A 23,386-nucleotide genomic window follows, 5' to 3' on the forward strand; every position below is an offset into this window, starting at 1 on the left:
TTTCAGCCCATTGTGTCCGTGCCGACCAACAAGGAGCTATCCAGCCTAATCCCACTTCCCAGCTCTTGGTCCGTAGCCCTGCAGGTTAGAGCATCCTAAGTGCACATCCAAGTACTTTTTAAATGTAGTTAGGGTTCCTGCCTTGACCATCCTTTCAGGCAGTGAGTTCCAGACCCCCACAACCCTCTGGGTGAAGAAATTTCCCTCAAATCCCCTCTAAACCTTCCACCAATTACTTTAACAGATGTGTTTGAAAGAAGAAAAGTAAGAGCAGCTGTAGGATGCTAGGCTGGTCAGGCAGCAAGACAGTACCCAAGACTGAGCTAGACAGTTCGCAGCCACGGCATCCCAATTGATCCCAAGCTTAGCTTCTGACTCCATATCCTCGCCATCACTAAGAACACCTCTGTAACATAGTGTGTCTCCACCTCTGCCTCATCCCATCTGCTGCTCAAACCCTCATCCATTGTTTTTGTCACTTCCCGACTCAAATATTCAACGCTCTGGTCTCCCATCTTCCACCCGCCATAAATTTGAGCTGATCCAAAACTCTGCTGCCCGTGTCCTAACTCGCACCAAGTCCCGCTCGCCCATCAGCCCTGTGTTCACTGATCTACACTGGCTCCCAGTCCACAAATGCCTCAGTTTTAAAATTATAATCTTTGTGTTTTAATCCCTGCATGGCCTCACCTCTTCCTAGCTTTGTAACTCCTACAACCCTCAAACAACTCTGTGTTCTTCCAATTCTGGCATCATGTGCATCCCCCACTCTGTTTGCCCCACCTATGGTGGTCATGCCTTCAGCCATGTCTAGGCCAAAACCGCTGACATTTTCTCCTTAAATCTCCCCTCCTCTCTGCCTCTCCTCCTTTAACACCCTCCATAAAACCTACCTCTTTGACCAAGTATTTAGTCACCCTCCTAATATCGCCGTCTTTGTCTCAATGAAAATTTTTGTCTAATTACGCTTCTGTGAAGTGACTTCGGACATTTAGCAAGTTGTTGTTGTTGGTTGCTGAGCTGCTCCCTCAGTTGTGTTCAGACTCATGTTTATACCATAGGTTTACTTTTCCTTTAATTTTGTCTTTCAAATTTTGAATTTCTAATCTTCAGCATTGGTAAAGGCTGCTAATGGGTTGAAATGCCTTTTGAACGCTTCCAAAGGTTTTCAAAATTGTTTCCCTTTTATGAGCCTCCCATTTAATTGTCCCTATCCCTTTCAATTCCACCTACAGGCAATTTTCTGCTCTCACCTGTAAATTCCAAATTTGCACCTGGTGCACTGCATAATTATGAGAATGGGCCATTCTGGTGTAAGCTGCAGCATATCAAAATATCTAGGCTGCAGTGTCCAATCAGATGTCAAGATTTACCTAAACTTAGTGCCAAGGTAAATTATCTCAAGGACATTTATCTGTTCTATGGGCACAAGACTTAACAATTAAATTGTACTTTAGTGGTTTCTGTTGGCATCCCCCAGTTTTCCAATTCCAGTTACTACATTGGTTGAGGTAACTTACAATAATACTATTGTACATCTTCTCTTTTTCAGTTATCCTGCTGTTTGTGAGTTCCTGCAGAACAATAATTTATTATCAGTTATTCGAGCCCATGAAGCACAAGATGCAGGGTAAGTTTACAAACATTTCCATACTCAGCGAATGTGGAAAAATTCGAAGAAACAAAGTTGTCTTGCAATACAGTTTTAAAATTTTGGGACCAAATTTCCTGATCTTTGATTCTAGGCAATGCCCATTTTTCCGGGGACAAATACCCGAGAAGCCTGCAGCAGCACCCGGTTAGCTCAGAAACTTCCTCCAACACACCACCTTGATGTAAGGGACACAGGCAGATGATCCGACCAGGCCCCCACGACCAAAATTTCTAGGTCTGGTCATAATGTGCTGGAATTCCAACAAAGCCAGGGTCTGATCCCCCCCCCCACTGGGTTTAGCTGATATTTATGCTCTCTCCAAACCAGAAATTTTTATGCCTATTTATTTGATCCTATAGTAAGGTAAAATGGATTTATAAAAATAGACTGCCTGTAGCTCTTGTTTATATTCACTACGAGAAGGCCTTGCATTAAACTGTAGTCTACACAAAAAAATTGCAGTGTTTAAAAGTGAACATTAAGATGTCAAAACTTCTAAGGATGAGCTGTCAATTTATCCTTCTTTGCAGTTTGCACCTTGCACGATTTTCTTTGAATAAGCTCCAATTACCACAATAATTCACAGCATGTCATAAAGTACAAATTGAATGTGTTACTACTTTAGGCAACAGAGCTGCATATTACAAAAGCAAAATACTGCAGATGCTGGAAATCTGAAATAAAAACAGAAAATGCTGGAAATACTCAGCAGGTCAGGCAGCATCTGTGGAGAGAGAAACAGAGTTAATGTTTCAGGTTGATGACCCTTCGTCAGAACTGGAAAAAGCTGGAGATGGAACAGGTTTTTAAGCAAGTGTAGGGGCAGGGAAAGGGGGGAGGGGAAGAAAGAACAAAAGGGAAGGTCTGTGATAGGCTGGAAGGCAGGAGAGATTAAGAGACAAAAGGGATGATGGTGCAAGGCAAAAGGAGATGGTAATGGGACAAGTTAAGAAACAAAAGATGGCTCTAGGTGAAGTGTAAATGGCGATGGCAGAATGAAAGACAGCTGCCATGTGAGAGAGAGAAAAAAAGATAGGGGCCGAGGTTATGATCTGAAATTGTTGAACTTGATGTTGAGTCCAGAAGGCTGTAAAGCGCCTAATCGAAAGATGAGGTGCTGTTCCTCGAGCTTCCGCTGAGCTTCATTGGAACAGTGTAAGAGGCCAAGGACGGTGAGGTCTGAGTGGGAGTGGAGCGGAGAATTAAAGTGACAGGCGACCGGAAGCTCAGGGTCACCCTTCCGGACTGAACAGAGGTGTTCCGCAAAGCGGTCAACCAATCTGCGTTTGGTTAAAACAACAACAAACAAGATTGCCGGGCTTGACTGGCCAAATGACCTCCTGCGCTGTAACCATTCTATAATACCATGAAAGTCCAATTGAATCTGAATTTTTTGTACTCTACATGCTTTGTATTGAAACACAATATAGAATCTCGATTAGTGAAACTATATTTTAACATAGCTTAACCAAAGGGTAAAGTATGTTTTTCTATCCAGACATTGTATACTTCTGAATGACTACATCATTTAAAACTACTGTTTATGATTACTATTCCGAAATGAAAATGTTACTTTTGATAGTACACTTTTGTTTGCTTAATATAAATTTATTGCTGGATGTCTAGCAACTGTGGCAAAGCATAAAGGATTAAATGCAAACAATATTGCATAATTGTATACTAATCATGAATTTATCTTTCAGCTATCGCATGTACAGGAAGAGTCAAACTACGGGCTTCCCTTCGCTTATCACAATCTTTTCAGCACCAAATTACCTTGATGTTTACAATAACAAAGGTATGGAGTTCAACTGTAAATTAAGCCAGTATAGAATATGTAATGCTGAAAACATACGTAAACGTATGCTTACTTATGATAAATGCACATATTTCCTCTGCATTACCTAGCATGGTTCACAAGAACAGCCATCATTACTTCAACTTCAAAGGATGAGTTGATTTACTTGTTTTCAATAGAGCAGTAAAGGAGACAAGGGGGGAAGTTTTAACTGGGAGCGGGTGTCGGGCGGGCGTTGAGGCGTCAAACACCAATGGCATCAATTTGAGATGCGAGCTATTTTAATTCCTGGGCTTCATTTACAACCTGCCAGCCAGCTGCTCACCCGAAACGGTTCTAATCAGGCAGCGCAGAGGCTGCCCGGCACTAAAAGGTAAGTGGTGGGGAGGGGTTTTTGGCAGGGCCTCGCAGGTGGGAAGCCTGGGAAGGGGCGGGCAGGCGGGGTGGAGGCTGGGGCAGCAGAGGCTGAAACTTTCCTTGTGGGACTCAGAGGAGCACTCCAGTTCCTCCTGGCCTCACATTAGAGAGTTTAAGACTTAGCTTTTGTGGCCTCTTTGGTTTTCAAAACGGCATTCACTGAGCCGGGCAGGTTAAATAGTGAGTGGCATCATCTTGCTGCTTTTCAAAATAACTTCATATACTTCAGACGTCATTAAACAGAATGGCACATGATCTAGATAATTTTTCAAAATCTCCTCTTTATTAAAAAGTTGATGTCATAGAATGATACATCACAGAAGGAGGCCATTCGGTCCATCGTGCCTGTGCTGGCTCTTTCTTAGAGCTATCCAATTAGCCCCACTCTCCTGCCCTTTCCCCATAGCCATGTATTGTTTTTTCCCTTCAAGTATTTATCCAATTCCCTTTTGAAAATTACTATTGAACCTGCTTCCACACTTTCAGGCAATACATATCAGAACACAACAACTCACTGCGTAAAAAAATGTTTCCTCATATCGCCTCTGGTTCTTTTGCAATTACCTTAAATCTGTGTCCTCTGGTTACCGACTCTTCTGCCACTGGAAGCAATTTCTCCTTATTTACTCTATCAAAACTGTTCATGATTTTGAACATCTCTATCATATCTCTTCTTAACCTTCTGTGCTCTAAGGAGAACAATCCTAGCTTTTCCAGTCTCTCCTCCCTCATCCCTATTACCAGTCTAATAAGTTTCTTCTGCACCCTCTCTAAGGCCTTGACATCCTTCTTAAAGTGTGGTGCCCAGAATTGAACACAAAACTCCAACAGAGGCCTAACCAGCATTTTATAAAGGTTCAGCATAACCTCTTTGCTTTTGTACTTTACCTCTATTAATAAAACCAAAGATTCCATATTCATTTTTAACAGCCTTCACAACTTGTCCTGCCACCTTCAAAGATTTGTGTACATACACCCCCTCTGTTCTCTGTTCTTGCACCCCCTTTAAAATTGTACCATTTAGCTTACATTGTCTCTCCTCATTCTTCCCACCACTTCTCTGCATTAGATTTCTGTGTCTGCCCATTTCACCAGCCTGTCTATGTCCTCCTGAAGTCTGTTGCTATCCTTCTCATTGTTTACTACATTTCCGAGTTTCGTGTCATCTGCAAACTTTGAAATTATGCCCTGTATACTCAAGTCCAGGTCATTAATATATAAAAAGAGCAGCGGTCCTAATACCGACCCCTGGGGAAAACGACTGTATACTTCCCTCCGGTCAGAAAAACAATCGTTCACCACTACTCTCTGCTTTCTGTCCCTTAGCCAATATTATATCCATGCTGCCACTGTCCCTTTAATCCGGTAGGCTTTAATTTTGCTAATGAGTCTATTATGTGGTACTTTATAAAATAGTTACATTCGCAGATTGATCGTAAATATTGCCAAGTACAATTTTCTTGTAACATATCAAAAGTCTTGCATATATGCGCACTTCCTGTAACACTTCTTATCACAATTTTGTTTCATATTACTTCTGCAATGCTATTTCTATCGCATTACTGTATTTTCCTATTTACATTTAAACTACTAATCTATTACACTGAGCTCCAATTGAGTCCTCCTAGATATGTCTCCAGACTAGGTGATGTTAGGGCATTGCACGTAGCTGTTATTGGATGATTTTTCCCATTTGACTTCCTCCTAGGCTACATTCTCCAAACTCATTGGGGGAAAAATTGGGTCGCGCTACCTTTTGAGGTGTTACCTTCATAGTGCCCTGAAAATGTTAGCGCCCCCGTGCCCGAAATTGAAAGGTAGCACCCCAAGCAGGAGGTGGGGCGCTACTGGAAGCGTTCCCCCCCTTCCTCTTGGGGCGCTCCCATTGAATATCGCGGCACTACGTGCAACATCGCCACATGCGTCGGCATGTAGCGCCACGGTACTGCAGGCCTCCCTCCCCTGATTAAAGGAGAGGGGCCTAGCGCAGCACACACCAGGGCCCTGCTGGACCTCCGGGGAGCAGGGTGCCGGCAAGAGAGCCTGGATCTCAAGAGGAGTGTCGGGCTGGCCAATCGCGGCTGGCACCCCGCAGGGGAAGCGGGAGGGGGCAGGTGCTGGCACCTGCCCTTTAATTTGTGCCGCCGCGGCCGTAGAAACACCACCCTGACCCTGTCAGACATATCGTCATCGCCAGAGGGGCAGCGCCGTGGGGCGCTACTGGCTACCGCTGCTGCTAACCTCCCGCTGAATTTCACGGGAAGCGTTAGCGGCGCCATGCTCGGGCACTAGGGGCTTTGCACCCTGTTAGCACCCCAGGCGCAAAGCAACCGAATTTTTCCCCCCACATCCCAAATTCATTAATTTGCAGTTAACAGGATTCTGACCAAATGATGACATAAGGAAGGATTTACAAATGTACTGTATAATTTTCAAATTTTCATGCTTTTTAAAAAAAATATTTTTCAACCAAAACAAATCTCTGAAATTTGTCAAAACAAATAAGTCTGTTAAGGCGTATCACCTGCTGGCAGGCAGCTAAAAAAATGGTTGTGTTTTGGGTACAAATCAATTCATGAAATCTTCCAAGTTTACAAAAATTTGCTGGCTGAATGGTTTCCATCACACTCTATGTATAAATCTGGCCTTGACAATAGAAATCAAAAATAAAATAAATTTATCGGTGAGACCTGTTGGCTGACAACCAAGTAAATAAGTGGTTGTGTCTGGGGTACAAATTTATTTCTTAAATATTCCAGGTTTAAAAATATGCTGCTGCAGTTTCTGTTTATGAAATGTGTAAAAATCAAATTAAATCAGGTTCTGACTATGCGACGTTGACATGAAAATAAATAAATAATTGGTAATAACATCTGCGCCACCGCCCCCCAAATCCGGACAAAAATTAATTAAATAAATAAATAAATGTTTGTGCTTCAGGTGTGATTTGCATCAAGTCTTCCAGGTGGAAATCATGTGCCAACTGCACAGTTCCCCTTCACACTGTGCGTGAAACATAATCTGTAACCATGATATGAAATGAGGTGCTGACTCCATGATCCAACGAGAAAATAAATAATTGAGTAAGACTCCCCAACATGCTGAGTGGAAATTATATAAATAATTAGAGGTCTCTGTGCTACAAATTAATGGATCAACCCTTGGGAGATTTAATTCAAAGTTTTTCATTCAAAGTGGTGTGTATAAAAAAAGAAATGATGTTCCCGCCATGCAAAGCAAACATGGAAATAAATGATTCAGTGAGAGCACTCAGCATCAGATGACAGATTTTAAACCAGTCTTGACTCCTAGGGCTCAATTTTAACTCAGCCGTCAGGCGGGCTTTGAGGCGTGTGGGGGGTTAAAATCGCAAAACCTGAGGGTCGGGAACTCCCCCCCGACCTGGTTCCGGACACCTAGCCATTTTAACCCAGGCGTGTCTGATGGTCCCGAATCTTTAGGGCCCTTAAACAGCACTAATTGGCCTTTATACTCCAATTTTAACAGGCCCTTGTCTGTTTAACCCTTTTCCCACGTAAAACACGCCTGGTGGGGATCACGCCTGTGAAACCTGGTGTGAGCACTATTGGCATGCTGACTATCAGCTGCAGGTCAACCATTAAAGAGGAGATTTGATCAGTCATCATTTGCAGGTGGCAGGACTTTGTTGTCTCAGGCCTGGGGCAACTTTTACCAGGCTTAACCACACCTGTGGAAGGTTGGAGCCTCACACACTTCTCCAGTGTGACCTCCTGCGAAACCCCTCTCGCCACCCTCACTCAGAGCTTCCTCAACTGAGGCATCTACCAGAAGCATGGGAAGCCTTTTTTTCCTTCCCTTCTTGGCATTAGAGGACCTCCAGCACCAGGCGCGGCAGCAGCAGAACCACGAACAACAGCAGCAGCAGGAGCAGGAGCGACAGGCTGCTGCTCACCCACCTGAGGCAGCACAGGCCAGAAGGGGCCAGCACATGGAAGCCCATCGGCGCAGGAGATACCCCCCAAACAGGGTCTACAGACACAGGGTCAGCTACCTCAACATGACTGAGCAGCAGTGCCAAAGGCGGCTCCGACTTTCGCGACAGGTAATGACTGACATCTGCGCAATGATACAGCAAGACCAGCTGCCCAGAGGACCAGGTGGACAAGCATTACCAGTGGCCGTCAAAGTCACCACCGCACTCAACTTTTTTGACTCGGGCTCATTTCAGGGATCAGCAGCAGACATCAGCGGCATCTCCCAGTCGGCCGCACACACTTGCATCACGCAGGTAACCAATGCCCTCTTTGCCCTCGCGCACAATCACATTCATTTCACCAGGGATCGCGCAAATGTGATGGCGTGAGCGTTTGGATTAGCTCATCTGGCAGACTTTCCAAGAGTGCAGGGCGTCATTGACTGCACACATATGGCCCTCAGGGCATCCCATCACAATCCAGGTATTTTTGTCAACCGCAAGGGCTTAACGTTCAGCTGGTGTGTGACCACAAGAAGGAGATTTTGCATGTTTGTGCCAAGTACCCTGGCAGTTGCCATGACTCCTTCATACTGCGCCAGTCTAGTGTGCCTCCGCTATTCAATCCGCCAGACTAACTTCATGGATGGCTGCTTGGAGACAAGGGCTATCCCCTGAGGACTTGGCTAGTGACGCCGTTGAGGAGGCCAGCCAACGAAGCTGAGGAGCGCTACAACTCCAGCCACATTTCCACTAAATCCGTAATCGAGCAAACCATCGGCTTGCTGAAGATTCGCTTCAGATGCCTGGATAGATCAGGTGGAGCCCTACAGTACTCAGCAGCCAGGGTCTCCAGAATCGTCGTGGTTTGCAGTGCACTTCACAACATGGCACAGCGTCGTGGCTTGCAGATTCCTGAGGACCAAATGGCTCCTCATATACCCTCTGATTGATGATGATGAGGAGGAGGAGGAAGAGGAGGGCAACAATGGTGATGACGACGACCATCCTGCAGAGGCCCATCAACCAGCGGCAGCATTACGCGAGAACATTGCTGCCCGGGATGCAAGGAACGCACTCATCCTGGCCAGATTTGCTTAGCCTAGTAAATCAAACTCTTTTGCCTCACAGCTTCTTAACTGAGCATCGACAATGGCCAAACCCTGCGGATTCCGAGCTATTTGACCAGCATCCTGACAACTGCAAGTAATCCTAAGCCCTCAATGTGAAAGCCCCATTCGCGAAATGACACACACCAGAACTGCAGCAGTTGCCATCAACATTTTTATGCAAAACAAACAACTGATGGCATTTTTACAAAATATACAACATTTCACCCAAGTGACTACCCTTGTGACTATTTGTGCTTTATTTTTCTCTTACGCGTGCTCCTACGTAGTGGTTCCCCTGTGGCTTCAGCAGATGTGGAGGCCCCTTGCTCACTTTCCTGCTGCTCCTGTCTCAACACCTTTGGCGGGCGTCCTCTGGGGTGGCGAGCCTGTAAGGGCTCGTCAGCAATCTGCTGCTCCTGTGGATGTGCAGGAGTTGAGACGTCTATCTCAGTTGGGTGTGGACTCCGGCGGGGCTCTGACCAAGGGCTCTGCAGTGGCATAAAAGTGTGAGCGCTTGGAGAGAAGCCCCCACTTCCTTCAGGTCTGCCACCAACCTCCCTCTTATGGGTCAGGTCCGCCTCAACGCCTGCAAGTGGCTTGAGAGCACCTTTCTGCACATCAGGGGGGCCATGGGGACCCGCATCTGCAATGGCAGTCCTACTCAGAAGGACTTCCATGAAGGTCTGGTTTCTCTGTCCAATAGATGCCCATCGCTCCTCAAGAGATGTCATTCTATTCTGAACACTCACCGGCCTAGAAATTCACTAGCCTTAGCGCCGCTTTTGAGGCGCTAGAGGGACTAGCGCCAGAGTTATGGCCAGTTCAAAAATTCCCTGGGGCCCTAAAGCGGCGTTGCACCGGTAGCGCTGCGCCGGCACCGATGACGTCATCGGTGTGCGCAGCGTCCCGGTTGCCATGCCGACGGGCCCCAGCGCCGAAATTCAGTTGCGGCCGCCTCGCCCGTGGCAGCCGCAACTAAGACTCTGGCAACAGAGTCCAACATGTGTTTGCGCCGGCGCATTAAAGGCCCCGCGGCGGCCGGCCGCTTTCCCGCCGGCCGCCTGCCCGCAGCTCCCTCCCCGGACTTCTCCCCCCCCCCCCCCCCCCCCCCCCCGGAACAGATGCAAGCCCGGCACTTGTCCGAGGTGCCGGGCTCATTTTTGAAGAGATTTGCGCGGGCCGCGGCCGGGTGCAGGCAGCTCCTCCTTAACGGAAGGAGGAGGCCTGCACTTCCCGAGCCTGCCGCACCGCAGCGGGCGCCGCAGCGCCGGAATAGCGCCGCAATGCGGCGCGTTGCGCCAGTTTTCAGGCGCTAAAACCCTTCAGTAGCGCCGGCAGCCGTTTGGGCGCGGCGCTACTGAATTTTTGGCGCGCGCAAAGGGACTTAGCGCCGGCGCTAACTTCCGGCGCTAAAGCCCTGGCGCAGCGCAAACTCAATTTCTAGGCCACCATGTTTTCCATACCCTGGCGACTAACCTCCTCCATGGCCATAGCCCGCCTCTCCTCTACCATAGCTCTACTCTCCTCTACCGTAGCCATCCTCTCCTCTATGGTAGCCAGCCTTACCACGGAGGCAGCAATCATTTCCACGTAGGTAGCCATCCTTTCCGTGTTGATGAGTTCATGCGCCACTGACTCCACAAAGGCTCTGCTCATGTTCGCTATGGACTCCTCCATTCGCTCCACACTCGCAGTGACCCTGAAGACAAAACCTGCCAGAGACTCCTGCATCTGTGCATGGAGTTCCATCACCTCTGATGTTACGGATGGACCCAGAGGCAGAGGGTCGACATGCAGCTGAGCCGAGCTGGCAGAGTCCTGCGCCCTCCGACGAGGACTCTCCACTGCTGTCCCTGTCTCCACAATCTGCTGCTGCTCACTTGTAAGCTGTGATACACCAGCTGACAACTCTACTCTATGTCCCGAAGCTCCCACCGAGGTGTGAGTGTCTGCGCTGGTGTTGGGTGCGCTTATTCCTGCTGACACTGCGCCCTCAGAGGTTGCAGATTCTTCTGAGGAGTCTGGCATCTCAGGCTCTTCCTCCTGCACACTGGGGACGGGGTCTCCCGATGGTCAAGGAAAAAGTTAGAGATGTGATGCCAAGGTTACATGCACATCGCATAAGTCCATATGATGTAGCTTCAGAATCATTATCAGCGACTGATTCAATGCCAATGAGAGAGATGGAATACTATTCTGTCACCAGCTTGCGGGGATGCACCTGTCTGTCCTTCCCCAACTTCCGCATCTCTGTCAGTCCCGACAATCTCCAGGACGGCTTCCTCCCAGGGGGTGAGCTGGGCTAATGAGGGCGGCCCTCCTCCTGTCCTGGCTTGCTCTCTCCTGTTGTGAGCTCTCTTTTCTTGCAATGAGGGAGACAAGTGGAGGTTGAGTAAGAATGAAGGAGTGAGTGCAGAGATTGCATAGCATAGATACTTAGAAGGAGACAAAGATGGAGTGAGGTTGCAAAACCAAGGGCCTTCCCTGTGTGTTGTCAGTTGTGTTCAAAGCATCAGAGTGAGAGGGAGTGTGAGGGCTGCGTGGTGGAATAGTTATGTGAATGTGAGCATAGAGAGAGAGGGAATGGGTAAAGGTGCATGGATGTGAGTGTCAAGTGGGATGTGGAGGAAGAGATTGGTAAAGCTGAGTGCTGGTGAGGAAAGGCAATGGGGATCAGATTGAGGGTGATGGAAACTTCATACAGTACTTACTTTTCCAGTGCGATGAATGTCATGGAAACTTTTCCTGCACTGCATCCAGGTGCGCCGTGAGAGCCCCAAGGAGTTGACTTCCCCAGCCACCTGTACCCACACAGCCTTGGTCTGACTGGGAGGCCTCTTCCTCCCTGAAGAAGGGAACAGGACCTCCCTGTGGGCCCTAGCACCATCCAGCAATGCCTGGAGTGAAGCTTCATCAAATTTTGGGGCAGCTCTTGCCCTCCCGCTGGCCGTTGCTCCTGCAGGCTCCTGTGCCATCTTAATGGTAAAGTTTGGAAGCCTGCAGAGGAAGCAAGGCTTGCTGTGGACTTTAAAAGCAGCAGCAATGAAGACGTCATATTCTGCGACTTTCTGACTGGAAATACTCAATTGCCAAGGCTTCCCACACGCTGGAAATCAATTGGCCAATTGAGTTAAAATTGCATCAATCTCACAGACCCATTTAGATTCGTGTGGGAAACACTAAATTCGGGGAACCCGACAATTCCCCGCACCTGAGATAAAATTGACCCCCTGGTGTTCAATGCCACAGGAGATCAACTATGAGCTAAATAAAAAGCGTTCAATTAAAAAAAAAATGTTGTAAATTTCTTCTGCATAAAAAGTTGATGTTACACTGATGCAGGTGCATGAACACTAACTTGTTACGTTGATAACGAAAAAAATCAAATGTTACCACTTTCCTGCCCCTCTGCTTGCGTTAGGCCCAGGAGACGGGCCTATTCTTGGGATGCCCGGGTCATATAATTGACCTGGGACAGAAAATCCTGGTGATCCTGAGCCTGAACCTGGGCAGGGCTCTGGTGGTAGCAGGAAATCTGCACTATTTCCCATACATAGTTAATATCAGCATGCATAGACCCTGTAATGTTATAATTTAGATGTGCTGTCATCCTCACATACAGCACCATCGTATATGCCAATTTCAGCCATGCCATTGCTACGCCCTCACCGGGACTATTGATCTGCGTAACAGCAGACCTAATGGTCCCATTGAGATCAATGGAGCCATCTCTCAGGATCCTCTGTAACTAATCACCAATCTTGTCGAATCCAGAAGAGGCAGCCTGGCACCACAGGCCACTATGGCTACAGGCTGAGCATCTATGGGAGGAGTCCCAACTGCCCTTGGGGCGCCTTGTATGGGGGACTCCACTTGTGATGTTCCGAGAGGTACACCGCATTCCATGGTACACTGCAATGTTCTGAAACCATCCAGCAATTGAGTTCCTCCATATGGGCCACCATCTTCAGCATACTGTTAGTACAGTCCCTGATGCTTGCAGCAATGCTCGACGCTCTGAAAACATCTTTCTTTTAAAAACAAGTCCCATCTGAGATCTGATACCGCAAGCTCATCAATTGAGGTGCAATGAAAAATGGCCATCATGTTCCTCCTCCTCCTCTGCCACCATCTACTGCTCCTGGTCACTCAAGCTGCGTGTCTCACTCAGTGCACTCCCCTCATCCTCGGAGGAGCTTATCTACGATGGTGCTCGAGAAGGAGAGTGTGAATGATGGTGTGTGCTGTGAAGTGCTGATTCGAATAGTTGTACTGAGGCCTGACTTGCCATAATCTAGAATATCTAGAGTAAAAGAAGAGGAAGACTTGTTACAGTGGTGAGCTGCTGCAGTCTCACATGTAGGTATTAGTAGAAGAATTGACATAGTAAATTGACTTCAGTATAGTTTGCTGGCAGTCAGTGAATGAGAAAATAAGATCTAAGATAAAATTAACAGAAGTTGGTAATAAACCCTGCGCTGGTGTCCTCCTACATCCCTATCTTTGGCACCTTTTATAGCCTTCCTTTCTGAGACTTCAAAGGACATCTTCTTCATAAAGAATTGATGTTCTAAAGTTTGAGGGGTTGCCACATTCCATTGATTGCTCCTGGTTGTTATTTTGTCTCGTGCAAGAAGAGTAAAAAAAATGAGAAGCTGCAGTTGTTAAGATGACATGATGTAACACCAAATTGTCACAATAGGTGTGATGATATCAGAGGGCCAAGTTTTCTGTGGTCCTCTTGCATGTGGGCACTAGTCAGGAAGAAGTGCACCTGAAGTGTCCTGTACCTGACCAGAACTGAAACCACCTGGATTTGTAGGATAGGACATTTAAAACATTTAGAAACGGCCCCAGCGCAGGCCCACCTCTTATTAGGCTCTAGAACCTGGAAGCAGGGCAGGAAAGCCTGCTGCTGCTGCTGCTGCTGTGTGCCTGAGAGGCAGCCAATAGGCTTCAAGTACCAATCTGTGGCTCGATGTCCCTGTAAAAAACAAAAAGGTTTTACCTTTAGTTTAGATCATTTTTTACACCAATGCCACACTGTGGTAGGAAGTTGGGGATTAAAATTTCTCATGCCAATTTTAAATAACCCGCCTGGTAGGAATGGCAGGAGGGTGGTTAAATTTGTGAAAATCGACTTACTGCCCCATTCCTGCTGGAAACCTGTCGACTGCCATTTTAACTTTGGAGCTGACTCAGGTCGCAAATGTACCTCCAGAAACAGGAGGGTGACTCATAAATAAATTAAAGTCGGGGTCCAATAATGTCATTAGGACACCAACGCAATTTTAACTGAGTGGGTCACAAGTCTTGTCTAGCAGCAAACCCGCTGAGTAAAACCAAGCAGGATTGGCTTCACTAAGTGACTAACATGACTGACAGCACTATTTAATGGGGCACTCACCTGCAGGCACTCAGGTTATTAGGATCTGTGTGCTGTTGTGAGTACTACATTTCCAAGGCAGTTCTAAGCTTACAGTTTGCTTCTTTCTGATTTTATTCCCCTTACGTAGCCTCATTAAGCACTCACTGCTTATCATGGGTGCTGCTTTTTCGTCATTGCTTTGGATGGATGAATAGTTGGAGAAGAGCAGCAGCAGCAGTCTCAACAGCCAGGACAAGCAGCAGGTGGGCCTGTTAGAAGTCAGCAGGTGAGGGAAGCTGCTCGTAGAAGGCCGTACCCAGAGCACAGGTCTTTTGGTCAAGAGTTAGTTTCTCTGATATTTCTGAGGCGCGCTGCATGCGAAGGCTATGCTTCATCAGGCAGTCTGCTTCTGATCTTTAAAGCCTGTTGCAGCAGGATCAGCTGCCTGCTGGACCAGGGGGCCATGCTTTGCCAGTGGATGTCAAAGTCACCACCACCTTTAACCTTTTTGCCACAGGCTGCTACAGGGGACATCACCCACATCTCCCAGTCTACAATGCATAGCTGCATCAAGCAGGTCACCAATGCCCTCCTTGCCAGAGCAAACCAGCACATTACCTTCCAAATGGCTGCCAACAGCCAGAATGAGGGAGCTCTAGGATTTGCAGCAGTGGCCGGCTTCACTTGTGTCCACGGCATAATAGACTGCAGTCATGTAACTATCAGGGCCAGCAGCTTTGGTCAACTGGAAGACCTTTCCCTCCATCAGTGTACAACTGGTGTGTGACCACTACAGAAGGATAATGCCAGTTTTGCTGGCAGCTACCTGAAGCCTTCATTCTGTGACACTCATGCATTCCTCCACTTTTCCACGAACGTCAGAGGATGGCTGCTAGGGGACAAAGGGATACTGCCTATACACATGGCTGATGGCAACCCTCCACAACTCCACCACACTTGAACAACAGAGGTACAAGCAGCTATGGGACCACCAGCAACATCATAGAGCATACCACTGGCATTTTGAAGCAAGGGTTCAGGTGCCTTGATCGCTCTGAGGCAATGTGACCCAGACAAAGTGGGCCGTAGTTTGCTCCATTCTTCACAACAAGCACAGAGGATTGAAATTGGAGGAGCCATAGCAACAAGTAGAGGCATCATCTGATGAGGAAGAATTGAATGTAGGTGAGGAAGAACACAAGAAGGAGGGGCGGCAGAATGCATTTGCAGCTAGAGATGCCAGGGAGCAATTGATAGAGCAGCACTTTTAGTGACCTCCTCAATTCCTTTACCTAAAAAGTCACAAAAGCATTAACTATCCTTGTTGCCCTTTCACCACTCCCTTGATATTCCATTAAGGAACATTGAAATCATTCAGCCAACTTTTATGTCAATGACTTTCTGACAATGCAGACAAAGAAGGTGTAATGAAAAGAAGCTGTAGACCAAAATTCCAAATGTGATAAAGGTGTTGATTTTAAGTCCAAACACAATATTGTACCGAATTATCTTGTCACTCAGTGATCGACCCTTTGTGCTTTTCTTAAAAGGTTTACTAACGCTACTACCCCTGCAAGGTGCTCAACTAGTGGTTTTGGCAGAGCTGGTGGAAAGCTGCTGTTGCTCATGTGGGGACCCTTGGGATGTTTGTGGCCGGCGGCTTCTGGGAGCATGATACTGTGTGAGCCTGGCTGCAGACCGCAGCACTATGGCTGCTGCTGGGGCAGTCTGGCGCCTTTCTGGCACTGTGGTTGATATTAATTAAGGGGGTGGCGAGAGAGCAGATGAGCTGACATCCTGCAAGAGGAAAACACATGGCGCTCTTGCTGCGCCACCATCATTCCTATGGGACGGGGGTTCTTCTCTTGCACTGATCTATTGGAGAGCAGACTGCAAAAGATGTTTGATGCTTTCAAAGCCCCTATCCATTTGCTCGCGCAATCCGTCCAAGGTGTACATCTGCCTCTCCAAAACAGACGTCTGTCTCTCCAAGGCGGAGCACATATTTAAGCCCAGATTTGGCTTGGCAGCTGCAACGGCTGTGAACATTGACTCTTGATATGAAGGCCTGGCTGCAGCATCTCCAATGTAGCATGCAAAGAGATGCCATGTGAGAGGACACCACAGAGGCTGGGAGCGGACTCCGACACACTTTCACCCATGGTGGTGAAACTTCTTGGCAGGCATTCCAATGTCTAATATAACTGCTTGTGTGAAGCAAGAAGCTTTCTTCTCATTGCTGGGCCCCTGAAGTCTGCTTCCCTGTCCTTCTCAGTAGAGCTGGGAGAGGATCTTGCCCTCTAGCGAGCTATCTCCTGGGCTGTCCCCGGCACCAATACCTTCTGCTGCTCACTAGTGCTGGGTGCATCACCATGTGCAGAACCCTCTAACTCACTCTCTAACCCAGCCAGTGTGCCAGTTTCTGTGATGGTGCTTGGGCGTGATGCAGCACATGACCATGGCTTCTCCTCCTCCTGAGGGCTGCAGCTGCTGAGATGGATCTAGAAGAAAAAGAAAAAGGGACAAGAGTTAGCATGACACTTAGAGGCTGAACAGTAGCAGATGACAGGCTTCACATGTAGTCAAGCTGCCTGATTGTGATTTTTTTTCTGAGGTTCAGGAAGGGATGCACATAAATACTCAGAAACCTTGTTGTAGCAGAGTTTGTCATTTGTTTTAAAAGAGAGTTAGTCAATTGCTTAAAAAAGAGGAATATTAAAGGATATGAGAGTGGGATTGGAATAGGCAGCTCATGAGAAGACAAAGAACAGTGCAGGCCTGTTAGCTTGAGCAGCCTGTTTATGTGCTGTAGAACTCTATGACGCTATCCCAGTGGGAAGCTGTGCTCAAAGTGAGTCAGGAAATCTCCATTAATGTTGCAGCCCTCTGTCGAACCTGTATTACACTAGTCTAGCTCCCTGCTGGGAGCGCTGGATGGTGAATTTCTGATATCTTGGCTTTGTTAATACCCAAGTTCATAATTTGAATGAGACTGGTCTTGGTTTATTGACCGCAGCAATATCTGCAAACCCCATTCATAACATTACGTTTAATGATCTTTCAGGCAAGACAAAGTTTGTATTTTAATCAGCCAACTCGGCTGTTGCTGTCTCTTTCGAAGTCTGCGGATTGATGATTATGTGGGTGGCTTCTCATTATTCTTAAACCCACTCTGATGTGGCTTTTCTTGGCCCACAATTGACAGTCATTCTACATCCCCTGCTCTTTATAAAATATCAGGGGAATGTTAATGGTGATGAATAGTGGTCTTGGGGATGGAGCAGTTTATATTAACCCTCTGGTTGTTGCCTAAAGGGGAATTACAAGCTAGACTGATCTAAGACTGTAATGATGTAATTACATTCTCCAGCCGACTATAAAATAGACCTTCCTTGGTGATAGTTTAATACTTCAGATGGTAAGATTAGTTAAGAACATGTTTCTGCAAAAATAAATGAGATGGCATCAGTTGACCAGCATTTCTCTGCCTGATTTCATTTGTTTTTGTCAAATATCAGTGAAATGGGAGTCACGGTTTCATAAAACTTGACAGAATCTGATTTATTGATAAGGAAATGCATTCATTAGAAATTACCTAAATATGCATTTGATATGTTTTGCTTAAACATTGGTGTTAATGCATTCAGATTTCAAAGATATATCTAATGTCTCTTTAATGACTGGTAATTTTTGATGCACTATGGGGGGAAAATTCAGTTGGTTGCGCCACCCGTTAACGCCTTAAGAGGGCGCTAAGTGGGGCGCAAACCAACTAGTGCCCGGGTGTGGCACTGCCCACGTCTCCCGCAAAATTCAGCGGGAGGTTAGTGGTGGCGCTAACCGGTAGTGCTGCGCCGCTGGCGATGACGTTATTGGTGTGTGCAGCGCCCTGCTCACGCCCCGGCTGCGATCTTCGGGAGCGCCCTCTGATTTACCGCCGGACGCTATGTCCGACAGGGTCAAGGTGGCGTACCTGCGGCCGGGGATGCGCAATTTAAAGGCGAGGTGCGGGGCGGCCATTTTGTTGCTGGCCGCCTGCCAGCACCTGCCTGCGCTCCCGTCCCTGGCCTCCTGAACCCACCCCCCCGTGGAGTGCCGGCTGCGCTCCAAGAGCCCGGCACTTCTCTTGAGTGCCAGGCTCTTTTGCCGGCACTCCCGACCCCCGGGGGCCCAGCTAGGCCCCAGATCGCGCTGCACAAGGCCCCTCCCCTTTAAGAAGGGGAGGAAGGCCTGCAATACCGCGGCGCGACGTGCCGCAGCGTGTGGCGCTGTGGCACGTAGCGCCAAGATATTCACTTGCAGCGCCCCAAGAGGGATGTGGGGTGCTTCCAGTAGCACCCCGCTTCCCTCTTGGGGTGCAACACTCAATTTCCGGCGTGGGGGCGCTAATTTTTCCGGGGCACTACTCAATTTTTAGCCCTATATCTCTTACTGAATGCTTTCAATATATCAGCTCTGCAACTGAGAGGGTAATTTTAACCCCAAAAACGGGTGGGAGCTTAAAAATTTCAAAGTCTGAAACAGGAATCGAACCCACCTACGTCTGGTTTTAACAGAGGCAGGACGAGCGGCCCAACAAGATTACATGTAAGCAACCCCGCCCCCCCCCTCACCCCCCACAATCTGTCTGCTCCCCCACCCCCCCCATGATTGTACCCACCCGACCACCATCTGCTCCCACCGACCACATTCTGCCCCCCGACCACCATTTCAAACCACCTCTGCCTGTGACCGGACCCCCCTGACTATCATCGGACCCCCCACCCACTCCCCCCCCACCGCCCCCCCACAGACCCTCGACAATGATCTCTCCTCACCTGCTGCTCCGCGACATCCTTTCGCTGCAGGCTTTCCCACCCAACAGGCAGCCAGCCTGTCAATCGGACAGAAAACCTGGAGAAAATAATTAAAAGACGTCCTGCAGTTAAAAATTACAGGACGTTCAAGAAACCTGTACTTCCGGGTTCCCCATCCAAAACTCCTGCCCCCCCTCCGCCCCCCCCCCCGCTCGGAATACGCCTCCGAGATAATATTGGGGCGTGAGACTCTGCTGCTGGTGTGGCTTATCACTCACCTGTATCATAGATTGGAGGTTCGGACAGGAAGATTAGCACACTGAATTTGTGATCTTCCCAATTTTCTGGCCATACACCATTGTTCAGAAAATTGGGAATGCCGAATTTTGTGAGGGCAGATCTCAATGCTTGATCTTTCGATCTGTTTTCCAGGTGCGATAGCCTCCAAACGGGAGCAATTTTGGGGCTATTAAAATTATTGAGGATGCTGCAGCCTGTTACATATCCTTTCATTTCTTTTCATGGTATTTTCTTCCCTTCCCTATGTCACACACTATTCCCATCCAAAAGAGCAAGCGGGTGACCTGCTCCCAGAGATCCTTTAATGCTGCTCTAATACCTGCTGCTAGGAGGTACACCATCTATATCATAAAGAACTTTAAATTCTGTGCTTATAAACTGATCAATAGAGTTCTGCTCCTTTTCCAGTCTCTGGTATCAATTTCTTAACTTCAGTAAAAAGGCACTTGCATTCTAGTTTTCAAAAAAGGGGTGGGGAAATTTAGCGCCCCCCTCACCGTAAATTGAGTGGTAGCACCCCAAGCAGGAGGCGGGGCGCTACTGGAAGTGCTCCACCTCCTTCCTGGGTCGCTACCTTTCAATACCGCAGCGCTACGTGCAACAGCGCCACACACGTTGGCACATCGCGCCATGGTATTACAGGCCTCCCTCCCCTGATTAAAGGGGCGGAGCCTAGCACCCACCAGGGAGTGAAGTGCCGGGAAAAGAGCCCAGCACTCCTCTTGAGTGCTGGGCTGACCAATCGCAGCCGGCACCCTGCATGAGGAGGCGAGAGGGGGCAGGTGCTGGCAGGCAGCCCCCCAAAAAAATGGCCGCCTGTGACCTGCCCATTAATTAGTGTGGCCATGGCTGCAAAAACGCCACCCTGACTTTGTCGGACATATCTTCCGGCGATAGGTCAAGGAGCGTGACCGAAGTTTGCGGCCGGACCATGAGCGGAGCGGGGCGCTGCACACGGCGATGACGTTATCGCCGGAGGGCAGCGCCGCGGAGCGCTACCGGCTACCACCGCCGCTAACCTCCCACTGAATTTCGCAGGAGGTGTTAGCAGCACCGCGTCCAGGCACTAGGGGCTTTGCGCCCCCTGTTAACGTCCCCCTGGGGCACTAACGGGAGGCACAAAGCAGCCCAATTTTCCCCGCAAGGTTTCTTCTTTGTGGGACTAAATTGGAGTCAAAGAGCCCGCACAGGATTGACCAGCCAAATGGCCTCCTTCTGTGCTGTAAGATTCTATGATTCTTCTTTCAGTGCACAGCCAACATCATAACATAGATCAAGCAAAGTACACAACCACATTTCCAGTGAGAGCCGACAGATCAATTTGGCCATTCGTAACCACAATTCTAGTCTGTGTGTGTGTAATTATTGCCATAACCTGACTTTCCTTTTTCACATTTACTTTGTAATTATTGTATTATAGATATATTTGACCAATGATTACGTTTGGCAGACTTTGTGAATAATGGGTTCAATATAGTGTACAGTTCTTTCTCAAAAGCTTGAAGGCTTGTGAAATGAACAGCACAAGGCCGGAACAAGGAAGTGTAAATTAGAATGGTCAACACAATGTCAAATCAGGTATATAAAGAGAAATAAAGAACTGTTAGATCCGTGGTTCAGTGGATAAATAATTACACGGATGCTGTACATAAACAAATAACAGGTCTTTACTGGAGGAGGGCAATCTCTAGACTGGAGTACAGAGGCATGCGCACAGCTTATATACCGGTGTGGTTACTGCCGGTACTACAGTATACAGGAGCTGTAAAAAGTAGTTCTGACTTAAAGCACATACACTACAATTCCTCCCTTTTTAGATTAATAATACCCCCTTAATATTCAAATAACAATTACATTTTTACATGTACATTCAATAACAAAAGTCCATTTATAGATTCAGTCTTTGGGGCGGCTTCCTGACCCTTTCGGGATAGCGCCTTTCCGGAGGTTCTTGTTCTTGGTGCAGAGGCTGTTGTGTCTGTGTGTTGATAGAGACACTGAAGACAGGAGTTGGTTTCATAGGTGTTTACTAAACAAAGTCTGGAGGGGAACTAAGTGATACAACACAATACAGGCTTATATAGCCCGAGTGGCCATTACCGGCATTACAGTACACCTGGGGCTCTTAAAGGCACATACACTACAATTCCTCCCCTTTTAGCCAACCAGTACATAATATTTTAAGTAATTATTAATTACATGTTACAAGAAAAATAATCTACACATTGCTGCAGTTAATCTATACATATATAGTAATAAACGGATACTTCTGTCTGTCTGTCTGTCTGTCTATCTGTCTGTCTGTCCTCACGTGTGCGTCTGTCCGGCTATGCGCTCGAAAGTTATAGGGCGTACCTATGCGTGCGTTACGTCGAAAGAAAGCTTACCGTTCCGAAACGGTCGTAAGCGTATTTACGTTTCGGCCGAACGAAAATTGCGCCCGCGGTATCCGAAAAACTTTCAACATTCCGCTCATTAGCATCTCATTATCCGCTCATTAGCGATTGGTCGACCTCGAGGTCACTCTATCGTACGGCGGGTTGCTGGCGCGTGCGGCCGGGCCCTACTACGGTCGAGTGACGGGACGATTGACCAATCCTACGCTTTGGTGACCTGACGGTCGACCAATCGGTGCGTGTGTGGGCGGGCCTTATCGTTCTGAACCGAGGTGAGTCGCCGCCATCTTGATTCCAAACTTTTCCTTTCTTTTTCCCGCTTTCTGCGTCTTTCAAAAAAACGTTGCTTTTAAAACACATATTCTTTTTAAAAAAAGTTAATTACATTCTAAATCTTTTATCTAATCTCATTAATTTTCCTACCTTTCCCCGTTTTTCCAGGTAGGCCTCGAAGCCTCGGCCTCTCCTCCGCACCCACGCCCGAGCTAGGCACCTCCCGGCCCCAGTCAACAAGCGGCCCCCGATCGCCGCCATCTTTGTGAAGGCTGGAGGGGCGGGCCTAAGCCGAGCGCCGCTACCTTAGTAAAGGGTGCGCGCGCAGCAGGAGCAGCTGAGACGCAGCGTCTCTCTCTGTTCCCCGCTCGGCTCGGGCGGGGGGGGGCGGGGCTCTCGGGAGTGCTGATCTCGGGCGGGGCTTGGAGAGCGGGAAGGGTTACCCCGGCAACCGGGCCCGCCGGCCGTCTCTCACAGCTGCAATCGGCGCTCTTCAAGCCAGCTCGGGAGGGCGGGGCCATGTCAGTGCGTGGGGCGGCACGGAGCTCCGTGGAGCCATCGCCGGCACTGGGCTCGGGTGCTTTGTGGCCTGCGGTCCGAACAACGGCTGCGGACCTCGAGCTGACCGGGGCGCTGGACTCGGCTGGGCCATGTCTTTGCGGGTGTTCGCCTCGGCCAACGGCATCAGGGTGACGGCCGAGGCCGCCAAAAGCGTCCAAGGGAACGCGTTCATCCAGGTGCCGAGGCCCGGGCCCCGGGGCAGAAAGAGGGATTGGAGCGGGGGATGAGGGCTCAGGCAGGGGGGAGAGAGAGGGGGGAGAGAGAGGGGGGAGGAGGGGGAGAGGGAGGAAGGGGGTAGGGAGGTGGTGAGAGGGAGGAGGAGGGGGGAAGGAGGGGGAGAGGGAGGAAGGGGGTAGGGAGGTGGTGAGAGGGAGGAGGTGGGGGAGAAGGAGGGAGGAGAGGGAGGGGGAGAGGGGGAGGGGGGAGGGAGGGAGGAGAGGGGGAGGGAGGGAGGAGAGGAGGAGGGGGGAAGAGAGGGAGGAGAGGAGGAGGGAGGGAGGGAGGAGAGGAGGAGGGGAGGGAGGGAGGAAGGGAGGAGAGGAGGAGGGGGGAAGAGGGAGGAGGAGGGGGGAAGAGGGAGGAGGAGGGGGGAAGAGGGAGGAGGAGGGGGAAGAGGGAGGAGGAGGGGGGAAGAGGAGGGGGGAAGAGGGAGGAAGGGGGGAAGAGGGAGGAGGGGGGGAAGAGGGAGGAGGAGGGGGGAAAGATGGAGGGGGAAGGGGGGAGAGGTAGGAGGGGAGGGGGGTAAGAGGTAGGAGG

At 48.7% G+C, this 23,386-nt stretch overlaps 1 protein-coding gene across 1 annotated transcript in view; it reads left to right on the forward strand.

Annotated features, from left to right (window-relative positions):
* LOC147113862 (protein phosphatase 3 catalytic subunit alpha-like) overlaps positions 1-23,386 on the forward strand; it is a 663,284-nt gene that overhangs the window by 551,652 nt on the left and 88,246 nt on the right. The window contains exons 9-10 of the mRNA XM_085995237.1: positions 1,553-1,630; positions 3,358-3,452. Coding sequence (XP_085851363.1) covers positions 1,553-1,630; positions 3,358-3,452 — 173 coding nt within the window. The remainder of the gene's footprint in view (positions 1-1,552; positions 1,631-3,357; positions 3,453-23,386) is intronic.

This window comes from Somniosus microcephalus, chromosome 8 (assembly GCF_052327205.1).
Source record: "Somniosus microcephalus isolate GS21.2 chromosome 8, FLI_Smic_1.0, whole genome shotgun sequence".
NCBI lineage: Eukaryota > Metazoa > Chordata > Chondrichthyes > Squaliformes > Somniosidae > Somniosus > Somniosus microcephalus.